The 17,954-nt window shown below is 42.4% G+C and overlaps 1 protein-coding gene across 4 annotated transcripts in view; it reads left to right on the top strand.

Annotated features, from left to right (window-relative positions):
• Positions 1-17,954, top strand: part of TIAM1 (TIAM Rac1 associated GEF 1) — a 446,951-nt gene that overhangs the window by 412,014 nt on the left and 16,983 nt on the right. For all 4 annotated transcript variants that reach the window (XM_033232291.1, XM_033232293.1, XM_033232295.1 and 1 more), the window contains 5 exons: positions 34-159; positions 5,837-5,945; positions 10,982-11,161; positions 11,250-11,368; positions 16,733-16,841. In XM_033232291.1, coding sequence (XP_033088182.1) covers positions 34-159; positions 5,837-5,945; positions 10,982-11,161; positions 11,250-11,368; positions 16,733-16,841 — 643 coding nt within the window. The remainder of the gene's footprint in view (positions 1-33; positions 160-5,836; positions 5,946-10,981; positions 11,162-11,249; positions 11,369-16,732; positions 16,842-17,954) is intronic.

Raw genomic sequence — 17,954 nt, 5'->3', positions numbered from 1 at the left:
TATGAGGTGGATTAAATTCTGTTTCATTTCTAGCTTGACGTGCTTTTTGGAAATTTAACGGAAATGGTGGAGTTTCAAGTAGAATTCCTTAAAACTCTAGAAGATGGAGTGAGACTGGTACCTGATTTGGAAAAGCTTGAGAAGGTCGACCAATTTAAGGTAAGTAGTGCAAAGCTGCCTCTGGCGTCAGGACCATAGTGTGGCTCAAGTTGAATCCCCTGATCATGTTGACGTCTTCATTGGAGGGCCACAGTGGCCTCCGTTCCTTAAGGGTGTCTGAGAGGAGAACAGAGTGTGTCTTGCCGGTCTGGCTAAGGGAAGACCAAGGCCATCAATTTGCATTAAACTGGTGCAGCTGCTGGCTTTTAGTGCTAAGTACCAGCCTTGACCTTTTGTTTGGTTTATGCGGGGGCCCTTTAATGCTTTAGCTATTAGTGAATTAGAATAAGCATTCCTGGCCAGACACGGTGGGTCATGCCTGTAATCCTGGCACTTTGAGAGGCCAAGGCAGGCGAATCATCCGAGGTCAGGAGTTCGAGACCAGCCTGGCCAACATGGCAAAATCCCATCTCTACTAAAAGTACAAAAATTAGCTGGGCATGGTGGCGGGCGCCTGTAATCCCAGCTACTCAGGAGGCTGAGGCAGGAGAATCTCTTGAACCCAGGATGCAGAAGTTGTAGTGAGCCGAGATTGTGGCACTGCAGTCTAGTCTGGGGGACAAGAACGAGACTCTGTCTTAAAAAAAAAAAAAAAGGCACTTCTGGTCACCCAGTAGACACATTAATATACCCTGTTCTGGGAAACTTTGCTTAATGGAAATGCTTATAATTATCCAGGAGGAAGACAATCTTCCAGCACACAGTGTCCTTGCAGCCTAATGAGGATTTATGACTAGTGCCTTAGCAAGGCTGCTTATTTCCTCTCCCCTGCTTAGCTTTCTTTTATTGCAGATTTCCTGTGTTGCATCTCCAATTAACAAAGCACACTGCTTCATGTGTTGGCTTACATGTCACCCTCATGTGCTTTAACAAACAGATTAAGGTATAATTGTGCAGTAGAATATGCCGCATGTATTTAGTGTGGAATTTGATGAATTCACACACACACACCCCTGTGAAACCATCACCACAATCAGGACAATGCACATAATCGTTACTCCTAAAAGTCTTGTCCTGCCGTTTTGTGGTTTGTCTCTCCTGCTTCTTACTGCCCTCCCACTCTACCCCTGCTCCCTGTTATTATAAATAACGTTTGCATTCTGGAATTGTATATTGGTGGACTCCCATACCAAGTACCTGTTTTTTGGGGACTCCTTCCACTCAGCATAGTTTTACTGAGATCCGTCCATATTGCTGCGTGTCTCAAGAGCTCATTCCTTTTCATTGCTGCATTGTCTTCCATTGAATGGATAGACCACACTTTGTTATCCACTCACCTTTCTTGGACATTTGAGTTGTTTCCAGTTTTTGGTAATTACAAATAAAGCTGCTGTGAACATTGGTGTACAAGTTTTAGTCTGGATATATGCTCTCATTTCTCTTAGGTCCCCAGGAAGGGAATGGGTGGGTCATATGGTAAGGGTATGTTTAACTTTTTAAGAAACTGCTAAACTGTTCTACAGAGTGGTTATACCATTGCAGCTCCCTCGCACATCTGTTCCTCCTCATTGTTCTGCTGAGGTCACGGTCACTTTTTTAGCCATTCTAACAGGTGTGTGGTAGCACCTCATTATGGTTCTAATTGTCATTTCCCTAATGACTTACGATGATGAGCATCTTCTTTTATGTGCTTTTTTGCCCTCAGTGTATCCACCTTGGTGAAGTGTTTGTTCAAATAATTTGCTTATTTTACTGGGTTATTTGTTTACTTATAATGAGTTTTGAGAGTTCTTTGTATATCCTGAATATAAGTCCTTTATCAGATACATGATTTGTAAATTTTTTTTCTGTGTTTGAGGCCCATCTTTTCATTCTCTTGACAGTGCCCTTCACAGAGCAGAAGTTTTTAATTTTGATGAAGTACAGTTTTTTACATTTTCCCTTTTTGAATCACACGTTTGGTGTCTTATCTGTGAAATCTTTGCCTAAACCAGGATCATAAAGGTTTTTTCCTGTGTTTTCTCTTAGAAGTTTCGTAGTTTTACATTTAGACTTCTGATCTATTTGAACTTAAATTTGTTATGGTTTAATGTAGGAATCAAAGTTAACTTGTATGTGTATGAATATCCAATTTTTCTCATCCTGTTTGTTGCAGTGACTATTGTTTGATCCTTTTTCCACTCAATATCTTTTGCATTTATGTTATGAATCAGTTGTTCATATATGTCTAGGCCCCATACTCTTTGCCTGTCTTCTAACACTTGCAGAAATCTAGCTGTGTAATGTTAGGGTACACATTTTGGAGCTGAGGTAAAGACTGCCTCACCTCGATACTCTGCCTCAATATATGTTTGTGTGTGTGTGTTATCTCTTTACATTGTCTCTCTGCAACAGGAGCTACTAAGAATTACATACAAACACACATAAGTATGTGAATATATATGTATATGTTATAGGTGTTCATTTTTGTTTGGATATAATTTCAGACGTACAGAAAAGTGACAAGAATAGTGCAAAGAATTCCTGAATACCCTTCATCTAGATTCCCCAAATGGTAACATTGAGCTACATTTGCTTTATTCTTTCTTCCCCTCCCTGTCTCCTATGCGCATATGTATCTATATGTGCATGTGTGTGCATTATGCATGTATGGTGTGTCTATGTGTACATATAAAGTATTTTCTTCCTAAACCATTTAAGAGAAAGTTGTAGGCACAATATATCTTTCACCCTAAATACTCCATGTAGTTCATTTTTGTATTCAAAAATTGCTTCTTGGTGGTTAATGCTCTTCATTTGAAATACAGTTAGGTTCCTTGTAGTGATATCTGTTTTCTAAATGAGTAAATTAATAATTTGCACATTAGAACACGTGATGTGGCCCGGTAGTTAGATAAACAAAAAAGCTGCTTAATAAAAATGGATGTATTCTGGAGGCCAGGGTTGGTTAAAAAATGGATATAGATGTACTTTATTGTTTTAACCTAACGTAGCTAATATTCATTATATTCATTTGTAAGTCTTTTGCTGTGGGACTGGTTCTTTGAGTTTGGGTCCAGTTCATCATTAAAAGGATTCACAAGAAGGAGACTTTGGGTAATAGGACTTTGATATGAACTTGAGTGTACTGAGAGCAGTGTTATTCTAGGGAGGGGCTGGTACGTTGCTTCTTTTAGCTACAGGTGGAGCTTCTCAAATCTGAAAATCTGAAATCTGAACTGCTGTATCAGCAACTTTTTGAGTGCCCACATGATGCCCAAAGGAAATGGCCATTGGAGCATTCTGGATTTTCGATTTTTGATGCTCAACCAATAAATATAATGCAGATATTCCCAAATCTGAAAACATATGAAATCTGAAATACTTCTGGTCCCAAGCATTTTGGATCAAGGATACCAAACCTGTACTTCCATACTCAACAGTCACTCTTCTCAATTCCATGTAAGTGGGACCCTCTTCACAGACCACTTTGCTGCTTACAGCACAATCTGATTGTCTCCATTCCATCGGTAAGGCGAGATGGCTGATGAGCACTGAGCGTGCCTACCTGCGGGATTCTCTCCGGGCTCTCTGAGTTGGTTTCCACACAGTCGCTGTTTGCTCCCAAACCTATTGCTGTCGATTTCCACAATTGCTGCCCTTTTAAAAATTATCATTGTCGGCTGGGCGCGGTGGCTCACGCCTGTAATCCCAGCACTTTGGGAGGCCGAGGCGGGCGGATCACAAGGTCAGGAGATCCAGACCATCCTGGCTAACACAGTGAAACCCCGTCTCTACTAAAAAATACAAAACATTAGCCTGGCTTGGTGGCAGGGGCCTGTAGTCCCAGCTACTCTGGAGGCTGAGGCAGGAGAATGGCATGAACCTGGGAGGCGGAGCTTGCAGTGAGCCGAGATAGCGCCACTGCACTCCAGCCTGGACAACACAGTGAGACTCCATCTCAAAACAAAAACTAAAAAAAAATTCCTCATTGTATATTTGACAAAAAACAAAAAATTTGTTAAAATCTTCAAACTGAGTTGCATAGAGCATTAGTCTCAGGTAGTGTCAGAAGGAAATAATTAGTTCTGATGTTAAGTAAGTTTTGATAAAATTTTCATTTGGAAATTTGCAATGTACATCAGCCTGTGAGAGGCGTTATTAAGTCCTGAAGAACAGAAACATTGGGGAAGTGTGGTCTTTGTGTATAAACCCCTCATACTTGTGTGCACTGTGTTCCCTGATAATCATAAGGCAGGAGGAATAAGAGAATACCTTAATGTTTCATCTGTGGTTATGGTAGGGTAAATATTAAGTTAAATGAATGGCTTTAGGATGGCTAAAGGAAGGGGTTACATTTAGCACATTTTCTTCCCCAACTTTTCTTTGCTTAATTCTTGAGTATGACTCTGTATTAGTTAATTTTCACATTGCTATGAAGAAATACCTCAGACTGGGTAATTTGTAAAGAAAAAGAGGTTTAATGGATTCACAGTTCCATATGGCTGGGGAGGCCTCAGGAGGAGCAAAGTCACGTCTTACATGGTGGCAGGCAAGAGAGCGTGTGCAAGGGAACTGCCCTTTATAAAAACCGTCAGATCTCATGAGACTTACTATCATGAGAACAGCACAGGAAAAACCTGCCTCCATTCTTCAGTTACTTCCCACAACATATGGGGATTATAGGAGCTACACTTCAAGGTAAGATTTGGTTGAGGACACAGCCAAACCATATCAGGCTCCAAGGATAACTGTCTCTCTCAAAGTCCGACGGCAGTACCCAGGGTACTCCTGCTGACACCCTCCATGCTAGGGTAGAGATTTGGGGAGGACTTGGAAAGTAAAGGAGAAAAAGAACATGCGAGAAGAGAAGTGAGGCCTCTAATTACCAATTACGTATGGTTTAAAATAAACTTTTTTTTTTTTTGTCATGGACAGACTGTCAGTGTTCATTAGATAAATTGCATTTTGGGGAACCTAGTTTGTTACTCAAATTTAAAACCTTATTTCTTTGCTTGAAGTCTGCCTTTTAATTCTAAGCCTCGATACGCTAAATAAGGCTTCTTTCTGAACAAGACTCTTTCAGTGTGAAACTCACAGAAGATGTTTTTCTGAGGCTATATATATATATATTTTATGTGGATGCAAAGTATCCTGTCAGGCATAGTAAAATCTTAATGAGAAGGCCTCTACCCAGTTGTGAACCTGCTGGGATAGGGCAGACAGGCTGGGGAGATGATACTGATTTCCATAGTTAAGCATGTTTCTTCCTTTAATATTGCTTATGTTCTTAACCGCTAGAAGAGAGGGTGGTTTTGGAAGGCATGAAGATAGCGATCAGAGGAACGTATTCTACTTCGGGAGCAGGCGGTATGAGCATTTCCTGCCTTTATTTAGTTTGCCAACAGGAGCTAATGAGAGAATTGAGATTTCTGATTTTTCCAAAATATATACTTTCTCGTCAACATTCAAACAGCCTAGATAGGTTATTAAAAGACACAGACCTGGAAAACCAGGGACATCTCCCCTGTAAATACTAAGAAGACAAAGTCCAACACCTTGTACACAAACTTGTACATGCACCTACTTTGTAATGGGCAGTTTTAGGGCATTTGATAACAAAGAAAGGCTCTGACAGGCACGGAAGGTGTTGATTTGTGGGGTGAGCCAGGCAGATGTGAGCTGTCTGCCATAACCTGCTGGTATTTCCAGTGGAGGAAGGAAACAAACCAACTCTTCCTTTTCTCATCAAATGCAGAAAGTGCTGTTCTCTCTGGGGGGATCGTTCCTGTATTATGCTGACCGCTTCAAGCTCTACAGTGCCTTCTGCGCCAGCCACACAAAAGTTCCCAAGGTTCTGGTGAAAGGTAAGACCTCTGAGGCTATGGAGGTGGGGGTGTGCTGCTTCTCGGTTGTGTGGCTGACAGTGGTTGGAGGCTTTTGGACAGAAATCTAAGAGTCATTGATTGCCAGATAGATGTTCCAGCAAGCCACTGATAGGGGTGCTGAACAATGCAATGTGTTCTCTTTTTTTTTTTTTTCCTTTTTGAGACAGGGTCTCACTGTTGCCCAGGCTGGAGTGCAGTGGCAAGATCTCGGCTCACTGCAACCTCCACCTCTCAGGTCAAGCGATTCTCCTGCCTCAGCCTCCTGAGTAGCTGGGACTACAGGCACCTGCCACCACACCTGGCTAATTTTTATATTTTTTGGTAGAGATGGGGTTTCACCCTGTTGGCCAGACTGGTCTTGAATTCCTGACCTCAAGTGATCATCTGCCCACCTCAGCCTCCCACAGTGCTGGGATTACAGGCATGAGCCATCACACCTGGCCAATATCTTGAATTAATGGTTTTGTCAGTTTTCTTGTAATGAAAGTTTTACCTTGCTATTTGGGGCCAGAATTGATGGGTCATTTTGCAGTTATGTAAAAACGTAGGGAGTTTAGAAATTCCCTGCTTTATTTCTGGTTTTCATTAGTTTCGATTATAACCTACCACACTTCATAACTAAGTCCTCACTTCATGTTGTTGATAGGTACTTGGAAACTGTGACTTTTAAGTGACACGATGTACAGCAGGTCCCCAACTAATGTATTCTGTTCAACATCATTTCACTGTAATGTTGATGAGGAAAAAAATTGGTTTCATTATATGTCATTTTACATAAAGTTGCAGTTTCCAAGAACTTACTGACTGTATTAAGTGAGGACTTACTGTATACCTTTTTGTGGAATTTTATCTTTCCTTCACCTACTTTTGTTCCTGGGAGTGTGATAACAGCTCCCAAAAGCACTTCTAGAGTTGTCTCAGTTATCCTTGAAAATTCTTGCATTTGTGGTTTATTTTTGTGCAGGACAAAGTAGAATTTTTATATTGGCAAGCTGCTTTTTCTTAAGTATTCTGAGAAGACGGTGGAACATTCTGAGAGTCTCCAGAAAGTGGTTATGTCTCCATAGTTCAGCATATGGTGGTTTTTGATGGTAAAAGGATTAAGGAAACATTTTCTTGGCAAACAGTAGCACCAACAGAAAGTTTGATTTCAAAGAATCTCTGGAAATCAGCTTGCTGTTCCTTAACACTTTACTGTAGCTGCCAAGTAAACAGCTGCTGATCAGGTCCCACGGATATGTAAATAATGTTCTTGTGTTGTGTTGATGTTTGCTACCAAAGAGAACTAGCTTGACTTAATTTAAAACCTATAATAGGAAGTATCAGCACAATACAGATCTCTGGGTAACAAAGAGCCTGCCCCAGATAAAAACAGTCTAATGGTAGTGGTGATCTGTGCAACAGAGTTCTGGTGGAACCTCAAATGAAAAGGAGACCTGGGATTCTCCTTGTCATGCTGCCTGACCTTTCCCGGGTGCTGTGTTGGGCATATGGCTCTACGTGTGCCGTGTGTTTCTTTTACAACCTTTATTGAATGCTAATTGTTATGAGATTGTTAAAGTAACAATTGTAGAGTGCTTTGCTCCACAGTGAAATGATATACCCACCTCAGCCCTTGAGCAATTTGTGTTATTTTTAATCACTCAATTAGATTAAATTCTGCCCCCACGGATTGTTTCTTAATTCAATAAGAAAAATATATTATCTTTCAAAACTATCCCTTAAAACAGTGGGTATGACCCATATTTTTCTTTTTTTTTCTTGCTGAGATGGAGTCTTACTGTCACCCAGGCTGGAGTGTAGTGGTGTGACCTCAGCTCACTGCAACTTCTGCCTCCCCGGTTCAAGTGATTCTCCTGCCTCAGCCTCCCGAGTAGCTGGGACTACAGATGCACACCACTATGCCCAGCTAATTTTTGTATTTTCAGTAGAGATGGGCTCTCACCATATTGGCCAGGCTGATCTTGAACTCCTGGTCTCAGGTCTCAGGTGATCCACCCACCTTGGCTTCCTGGAGTGCTAGGATTACAGGTGTGATCCACTGTGCCCAGCTGACCCATATTTTTCTAATTGTCTAATGAGCCTAGAGGGTCAGGATAACTCTGAGAACAACAAAGTACATGTTCATGTTCATCACGGACTCACAGCTGGACTGGAGGAGTGATGCTCCCATACTGTACCAAGCGCTGTGAACCGTGCACTCTTTTGCTCTGATATGGAATTCAGTTGACAGGTGAAATACCCACAGGCATATTTTTGGACATGAATATTTTGTTGGGGAAGAGTTCCCAGGTGCCTTCTAGACGTGGCCTTAGATTCGGGATGTCCTACAAAATCCATTGCTTCCCCATATTCTGGCCCCCAGCCTGGCCCTTCTGTCACATGGGGCCAGTTGGCCACTTTTCCCAGTGTCCTTTCTCTTCAGGAATTTGTGCTTTGGAGAGGCAAGAAATGATGCCAACTCAGGGAGTCTGATTGCTCTTAATGGGGCTTAATGGGGATTACAAGATTGTGGTCTTATGAGGTCTTCCCCCATGATTGCTGTTTTTTAAAATTAAAGACAGGGCCAGGTGCGGTGGCTCACGCCTCTAATCCCAGCCCTTTGGGAGGCTGAGGCAGGCAGATTGTTTGAGGTCAGGAGTTGGAGACCAGCCTAACCAACATGGTGAAACCCCATCTCTGCTAAAAATACAAAAAAGAAAAAAAAAAAATTAGCCAGACATGATGGTGCATGCCTGTAGTCCCAGCTACTCGGGAGGGTGAGGCAGGAGAATCGCTTGAACTCGGGAGGTGGAGGTTGCAGTGATCCACAATGTGCCATCGCACTCTAGCCTGGGCAACAGATCGAGACACTGTCTCAGGAAAAAAAAATAAAGACAGAAGAATCATGTTCTGATGCCCTTTTATAGCATCTTTAGTCTTAGCTCATACCCCTAACCACTGGGGATGGAAAGACATTTTTATTAGACAGTTTAAAAGTTTAATATTTATTTTAAACTTTCTAATAAAATCTATAAATATCATTAAACTTTTAAATTTCTATATTTTAAGCTTTCTAATAAAATATATATCAGTAAATTTAAGTTTCTATATTTTAAACTTTCTAATAAAATATACGTGTGTGTTTATATATATATTTTAAAAATTATATATACACTCCCCCTGTTTTTTGCAGGGAGAGGGTATTTATTTATTGAAGAGATTTTTGAGTTCCCGTGACATTCCAGGTGCTGTTACGAAAAGTATAAAGTCATTGGAGTGCCATGTAAAATTTCCAATGGAGGAAAGTCATCCAGATGAATATTTAGGTTCTGAATGTGAAGAATGTGCTTTTTCCAATGTTGATTGTGTTCATTTATTGGTTTATCATAAAAGGTGCTACTCAGGAATAGCCAGATGGAAAGGTAATTGGGCGAAGTATGGGGCAGGGGTGTGTGGAGTTTCTGCGCCCGTGCTAGCCGTGCCACACCCCCCAGCACCCCCACGTGCTCGCCAACCCAGAGGCAGTGTGTGTCCACTGTTACATTGCTTGGATACATTGTTTCTTCCTCTTCCCATATTTTGCCCTCCCCGAACATTCCTTTGTACCTGGAAGTCATTAGCCATGGCTTCCTATCAGCCCCTGCCAGGTACCTCTGTCTGGGGCCCCACAACCCCCCAGGGCTGCTTCCCAAACCAACTGGGACACAGAGGAAGGAGGCAAGGCTGGTGAGGAAAGTGCTGCTTGAGTTGCATCAGATAAGATCCCACAGACGCTAAGGTGGTGCCACCGAGTTAACTTTGAGCAGATCACTGTGGGAGATCCTGCCTTTCTCCGCTTCACCGGCACTGCGAGGTGCTGCTGCTTCTGCATCTGCTTGCCGTTCTTTTTAATTTTCATTCTTTTTTTTTTTTTTTTGAGTTGGGAGTCTCGCTCTGTCACCCAGGCTGGAGTGCAGTGGCGTGATCTCGGCTCACTGCAACCTCCACCTCCCAGGTTCGAGTGATTCTCCTGCCTCCGCCTCCTGAGTAGCTGGGATTACGAGCACCTGCCACCAGCCTGGTTAATGTTTTTGTATTTTTAGTAGAGATGAGATTTCAGCAGGTTGGCCAGGGTGGTTTCAAACTCCTGACCTCAAGTGATCCACCCGCCTCGGCCCCCCAAACTGCTAGGATTACATTCATGAGCCACTGCGCCCGGCCTGCTTGCCTTTTTCTAAAGAGGTTTTCCCAGCAGTGAAATGCTTGAAAGATTAGGAAAACTAGGGTAAGGAGTGTTCAGAATGTAGCTTTATTCTTATTTTGGGATGAGAAAGCCAACAGCTCAGGGGATGGATGATTACCAGTTTGTCACTCAGAGTTCCCAAGAGGCAGGGGCACCTCATGCCATGCGGTCCAGATGAGGACCTGCAGGGTCAGTCAGGAGGCAGAGGGAGCGAGGGGAAGATGTGGTCAAGAGCCTTTCTTGGGGTTTCTGAGGGAAGGAACTGGGGAGGCCGGGCTCTGGGGTGCACTCGAAGCCAAGATGTCTGCTCCCCACCCTGAGATGATTAGGACAGGGGAATGGTGGCCCAGGGTATAAGAGCCTCAGAGAGGAGGTGACAGTGTGTGGGGACTCTATAAAAGGCACATTTCCTGGCAAGCCTTTTACTATCTCCAGGCACTGACCAGCGTGGGTGGGGCAGTCTCCCCATGGACAGTAAAGCCCCAGGTGTCAAAACATCAGGATAAAAATACGTGTGTAATAGGAGGAGGATAAAGAGCAGCCACTGGAAATCCGGGTGTCTGCAGTCTACACTCCGTCATCCTTTAACTCATCAGGCTTCTCCCCACCCCAGTCCAACACATAAATACGTAGATCTGACTGCCTGTGGTCTCCCTGACCGCCCCTCCCCTACCTTTCCCTCTTCCTGCCACCCACTCTCTGCTCAGTCCTGCAAAAAGGCACCTCGGAGTCACTGAGGAAGGGAGGGAAATTGTGGGAAGGGAGTCACGTGGGCGTTTCACCCCGATGACCTGTGTTTAAACCCTGCCAGCCAAGACAGACACGGCTTTCAAGGCGTTCTTGGATGCCCAGAACCCGAAGCAGCAGCACTCATCCACGCTCGAGTCGTACCTCATCAAGCCCATCCAGAGGATCCTCAAGTACCCACTTCTGCTCAGGGAGCTGTTCGCCCTGACCGATGCTGAGAGCGAGGAGCACTACCACCTGGACGGTAGGCCGCGGCCCGGGACCCCCCGCAGACCTGAGTCTCCAGGAGGGTCTCTAAATAGCTTCTCATTTCACGGCCTGTTTTCTTCCAGTGGCCATTAAGACCATGAACAAGGTTGCCAGTCACATCAATGAGATGCAGAAAATCCATGAAGAGTTTGGGGCTGTGTTTGACCAGCTGATCGCTGAACAGACTGGTGAGAAAAAAGAGGTGAGGGTCCCCATCTTCTCAGGACACATCTGTCAGGAAAGCCAAGTTTGAGTTTGCTTTTTTTTTTTCTTTTTTTAAAAGAGGTGTTACTTGTAAGTAAAATAGTTAGGATGCTGTTGTTTTTCTTAGTGGAACATCTGTGCTTTATCCAAGGCTGCAATGTGAATTTTCTTCCTCAGCTGGACTATTTCTTCCTGTAGGAAATGTTTTCCTGATGCTCAGCCCCTCACCCTGGGGATCTCTGGCTTTATTCTGTGTTAAGTGTGAAAGTGAACTTCCATTACCACAATCTGGGCTGTTTCTAGAAGTGTCATTAAAGCCCAGGGCTCTACCTCCAGAGATTAGAATGACACAGGCACATAGTGGGTGCTCAATAAATAGTTGTCAAAGGAATGAAAATTTCAGATGACTCTGAATCAGATCTACCCAAAAACCTACTTAGAAGAGCAGTGGCAGGAACAGATACACCTGAGAAAGACTGAAGGTGAGCTGAAAGTGGTGCCTGAGTCATTAAGAAGCTCTTACCTGAAGAAAAGTTTGTTGCCAACACAGAGAAGTGGTAGATGTTTGAGATGCATGGAGAAGTGAATTGCTCTGATCTGATGAGTTATACAGTACGTGTATCAAAGCATCGCTGTGTACCCCTGAATACATACAATTATTATTTTTCAATTAAAAAAAACCAGTAATACTTAGAGGAATCGTAGGGATATGATATATATTAACATTCATCAATGCCTCTGTATGCTCAGATTCAACTAGAATATTAGACTCAGTTTTTCTTTCCACCTTAAAAAAGAGAAAATGTGGGAAGGAACCTAGAGGAAAAACACTCTTCTGTGACTAGCAGCAGGGTTAAAAGCCGTGTGGGTGGGACAAAGTTTGGTTGTTTAGTGTAGACTAGAGAAAGCACCGTATCTCTAGAGATATTAAAGGCCATTATCCAGGCTCATTTTTGTTTTTGTCCTTAATGAAACAAAACAAGTTTTCAGGCTGTTAAAGAATAATTTTCTGAAAGAGGTAAAATTATGATATCTCATAATTTATTTTACTGATAAGATGTGGGGGACCCAGGCAGGTGTTGTAAAGGTTCATTGGAAGAGTACAATTACACGGGTTTATATATGGAGTGAAGAAATGTTGAGATGAATTGTAAATGAGACAAACTAGTTTTTCCACAACTGGAGGAAATCAACTAGGCCAGTATCAGACTGGACAGAATTTACACATCTCTGTTACCTACACCTTATAAAGAGTTGCACAGGCTCTCAAAGACAGTGTACAGTCAGAATCTGATAGCCCAGGAAGGTCTGCTGTAGAGGATACGTAGTTTTCAACTGAAACACAATTTTGGTTTTACATAACAAGCAGAGCATGAGAATGTTCTGAGACTACTTGGCAGATAATTTAATCTATCAGAGTGTAGAAAAGATGAAGGTTGCCACCCTGGACTGAGTTCTCACTTTCTTATAAAACTTTATAAGAAGAAAGTAATTATGCTTATTAAAAAAGAGGGCAAAATACAGAAAAAGGCAAGAAGAAAACAATGGTTTCAAGACATGGAACTTACCATATTTGGGTGTTTATTTTGATTGTTTTTAATATCTATGTATATGTTTAGTTATATCTTGAAGGTAATTTTATACCTTGATTTTATGCTGATCACAGAATTTTAATGCTTTTTTTAATTGACTAATATGAATAATACCGTAAACTTTTTTTATTGTAAGAAGTCCTCCTCTCCTTTGGTTTATTTCATTCTAACAGAAGTGCATTTTACTGGGCCATGGAAGTGAACATTTTCATTACATCGTATTATATTTTCTTTATATGCCAAATTAATTATTGGATTTTAATGACCTTAGGAGCAAATGACCATGATGCTAAAGATTAGAAGGCGAGATGGATAGTGGGTTACAAAGAATTTAGGAAAAAAAGATGAATATGATCAGAAGTCAGAGACTATTAAAGGGAATATGGCTTCAGTGAAACTGGAAGTCCTTTAAAGTGAAATTCTGACACGTGAGAAATCTTTCCAGTGAGGAACAAAGCCATATAGTGCTATACAAAGTATTTTTTGTGGGCTGAGATTGTAAAAAGAAATATGTAAAAGATGGAAGGAGGGACACTGGCTGAGTACCAGGACTGAAGAGGAGGAAAATCCTACTTTTACCAGGAGGTGCAAAGCCCAGAGAATTTCTGGCTTGGAAAAGATGCCAAAGAGAGCAAGAGAAGATATTGTTGTGGCAGGATAAGACAAACAAGCAGGAAATAGACCCCCAGTGGGAATCAATTACTCAAAGGCAGTTGGTCACTCAAGTCTCAGGCCCCATTTCATCTCTCTTTCTTCCATTGCGGAGAATGGCCTTTAAACTGGAAAGGATGCAGCAGCCTCAGTGCCGTAAGAACAAAACCCTAGGAAGAATGAGTCTTGGGAAATAGGATGGTCTATGCCAAAATCAGTGACAATTCTACTCCACTGCTCTCAGCAGTATATTGGAAGAATGACAGATACTGAGGCAGGTGATTGTGGAGGTACCCAAATTATATTCAGATTTTCACAAAAGCAATTCCTAAACTCCTGATCCTTGTGGTTCCCTCTTAGTGGCAATATGAAGTAACAGCCTAGAATGGATTGATGAAGTTTGTCAACAGGAATAGGAACATTTATCAGTATCTGCTGGTAACAGCAGGTTTATTGTGAAACGTTAACATTCTAGGAACACAGGGTACCTGAATCCTGTCTTCAGCCAACGTTCCTTAAGATATCTCTGAAGGTTCACAGAGAACAAAGCTGGCGAAGAAACAGCTTTTTGATGAAACTGGGTCTTCAACCTCCTACCCCCATGTTAAACTCTGGGGAGTTGGGCTAAGGAATCCCTTTGGCTTAACTAGGAGGAAGAAGAATGCAAGAGGGCATTTCCCCTGAAAAGAAGTCCTTAAAAATGCTGGCTCAGGCCGGGTGCGGTGGCTCAAGCCTGTAATCCCAGTACTTTGGGAGGCCGAGGCGGGCGGATCACGAGGTCAGGAGATCGAGACCATCCTGGCTAACCCGGTGAATCCCCGTCTCTACTAAAAAAAATACAAAAAACTAGCCGGGCGACGTGGCGGGCGCCTGTAGTCCCAGCTACTCGGGAGGCTGAGGCAGGAGAATGGCGTGAACCCGGGAGGCGGAGCTTGCAGTGAGCTGAGATCCGGCCACTGCACTCCAGCCTGGGCGACAGAGCGAGACTCTGTCTCAAAAAAAAAAAAAAAAATGCTGTCTTAGCAGGGCATCCCAGTCCTTAGGAAGGTAGAGGCCTCCCAGCAGAACTCTCTTGGGGTTTGGAAGGAAGATTCAGAAGGGAACCAGTGGAAGCCCCAGGGAGAGGCTGTGGCCAGAGGGAGCACCCTGACCCCCTATTCCACTTGCCATGGGAAACTTGTCCAGAGAGAAGCCTTGTGCACGGGCACAGCATCAGCCCATTTTAAGTTGTGTAACAAATAACTTAAAATCTCAGTGGTTCTCTACAACAAATATTTATCTTAAACGTGGCTTTGTAGGTCAACCAAGGTTTGGTTTCTCTTGGTTAGCTCCAGTTCTGAAGGTTCTGGTGTGCTCCTTGTCTCTTCCTTCCAGGATCCAGGCTGAAGCAGCAATGGCTGTCTTGGGCAAGTCCTTCCCATGGCTGGAAGGTGGGCGCTAAGTCAAATGCCTACACCCAAAGTCATCTGGGCAGTGATGTATGTACCCTGCCTAGTCTAGTGGGAGGTGCTGGAAAATCACATGGCAGAAGGTGCAGATAATGTAATTCTGTGGGAGGAAGTAGAGTTTGGACAGTCGACCATGTTGGCCTTTAATCACTTTTAAAGATGTACTCCCAGGGGCTGTGGCCCCTGGGAATTTCACTTTTGTATATAATTCCTCCTCCTCTGTGTGGGTCTTTGGGAGATAGGTAGTGGGGACTATGTCATTACCTTGGCTGTAATATCCTGGGAGTTTGGTTGATGAGTTACGTAATACCTATAGACAAAATAATATAGCTGCTTAAAAATTACTTTAACCCTTGGTTATACTAATGGTACTACAGCTCAGTAATAATGACAGTGATGATTATAATAATCCCAATCAAGGGAGGCAGTAATGCATCTGTACTCTGTACTGATGGAGCCACATCTCAGCATGGTAGCCTGTTTTGGTGGCTCGAGAAGGGCCATCCCAACTGCACTGCGTTCACTGCGTTCAGTGGAGGGTTGACAGGTTGCTACTGTATAGGAAACTCAGCTCGGTTTGGAAGGAGGTCAGTGACTCCATTGAGAAAAGCAGATGTGACTGTTGTGAGGCAGACATTGAACTTGCATCAGACTCTCTGGATCATCGTGTCTAGATGGCTGTGCAACCAGCACTTGTCAGACAATTTAGCATGTGACCGCTGGGGGCGAGTGACTACACCTCACGGTCTGTTGGGGTTCCAGCACTCACGCTGCCCGTGTCAACAGAGGAATCTTCAAACTCTTCATTTGGCTTCTCTCTCCCTCATCTAAAGTGAAATCAAGTCATCTTTGAAATGGATTGGAAGAAGAAATAATTTGCTTACACTTCCAAAAAGTGGATACTCACTGATGGAAATGTCTGCAGTTACCTGGGGGTGGATCTTTGTTGTGGACGACCATTAGCATCTCCTTAGGGAATTGTCTCTGTTTGAACACAAAACATCCCCAGTTTCGTAGATCAGTTTTAACAGACTAACGGCATGTGAATTTCAGAGCCCCAGTTTGTACCTATTTGCCATCTTATTCTGAAATTCTAGTAGACAGACATGGCATAAAAAGGGGAAAAAAAGACGAGCCTTTTCTCTCCCCTGTATTCCGTGTGTTTCTTTGGGAATAGAGAGGATTTATTTTTCAATTGGGAGATTTCTTATGAGTTAAAGGATTTTTTTGTTAAAATTTCATTGTATTGTTCCTAGCTCAAACATGGCTAGAACATAATGATACTATTATTTCCCATTGGAAAGGTTAACTGGATATTGTATCTTCAGCCTGTTTGGTGGTGGTTATTGAGACAGTCACAAATCGAAAGTATTTTTTAAAAATGTAGTCTGTCATTTTGATGCTATTTCTTTTCTCAAAAACATGAAATTGACAAGTAAAAATGTTATATATTTATGGTGTACAGCATGATGTTTTGATATGTTACATTGTGGAATGGCTAAATCAAGCAGTTGAACCTTACGCATTATCTCGCATATTTAAGCAAATGTTTTTAGAAGCAATATTTTCTTGAAGTAAAATTAATATCAGCATGCTGAATTTTCAGACGTCATGAAAATCTGAGTATTAATAATACTGCGCAGTAAGCTTTGTCACGTCTCTGGCTTTCAGGTTGCAGATCTGAGCATGGGAGACCTGCTTTTGCACACCACCGTGATCTGGCTGAACCCGCCGGCCTCGCTGGGCAAGTGGAAAAAGGAACCAGAGCTGGCAGCCTTTGGTGTGTATCAGAAAAGGGTTTTATGGAGGGGGAGAAGTCTAGCTTATTTTTCAAAACAAGAACATTTCTTTTTCAAGACCCAGTTGATTAAAAATAAAGTTAATTGCAGTTACTTGAATCGGTCTTCCTGCCGTAGCCACCAACATCTCGCAAACACTAAATGAAACCTTCGAGTTAAATTACACTGTGTGGTCACTCAGCCACATGGGTGGGCGGAAGTGGCTGTGCCCAAGTCAATCCCAGACATAAACACACAGGCAGGAAAAGAATTTTTTTCTTTTTTTCTTTCTTTTTTTTGCTCCTGCTCTGAGTATCTTTTCAAAATAATGGGTTAATTATAAACCAAGGAAAAATAAAGTGAAAAATTAAGACAAAATGGCCTCTGTTTCTGAGACCTCCAAATCCTAGATCTTTTATTTTCTTCCTGACTCTGTTACTGTTTGGTCTTAAAACCAGGATTTAGGATGCTGGTTCTCAGCTGAGCTGTTGTGGCAAACTCTGGAGTGCCTGGATCAGCTGTGAGGTGCATCTCAATCACATTGCCACTCAATGCTAGTGAAATTAGAGATGTTTGCGAATGATTTATTTTTTAATAAACCAGTTTAGATGGATGCAATTGCTGCAATTAGAGATCTCATGTGATTGATTGTATTGTAATATGCTTTTTGAGAGAGAGAAAAAACATGGGTTAGCTTACTGGGAATTATGTATAATTTAGGAAACATAGCTTGTTGTTGGCAGTGGAAATGCTTATTGGCATATTGCTGTGTTGTTCATGCATATAAAACTATCAACACTCCATGCTTTTGTTTCCGTTGTGTTTTGTCCTAGTCTCCTGCTAAAAGACTCATTGGTAGGAACAGAATATAATGGAAATGTGGCTTATTCTCTTGCCTTATATTATTTGTGTGGGCTTGTGGGAAACGGAGGTTGCTTACTCCTTCTTAACTAAACTTTTTTTTTCCTCCATGATGTGAACAAAGTATCCCCAAATGGAATGTCCAAGTGATTTTAAAATCAAAGTATTTCATGCAAAGATTCATTGGACTTTCTATTCCGATCACGTAGCCTTCATTGAAAAGTTACTGATATTCCTAGAATTTCCAAAGAGCC

Source organism: Trachypithecus francoisi, unplaced genomic scaffold (assembly GCF_009764315.1).
Source record: "Trachypithecus francoisi isolate TF-2019V2 unplaced genomic scaffold, Tfra_2.0 Lachesis_group14, whole genome shotgun sequence".
Taxonomy (NCBI): Eukaryota; Metazoa; Chordata; class Mammalia; order Primates; family Cercopithecidae; genus Trachypithecus; species Trachypithecus francoisi.
Note: the sequence above shows the minus strand (reverse complement) of the source record. Positions and strands in the feature narration are given on the sequence as shown.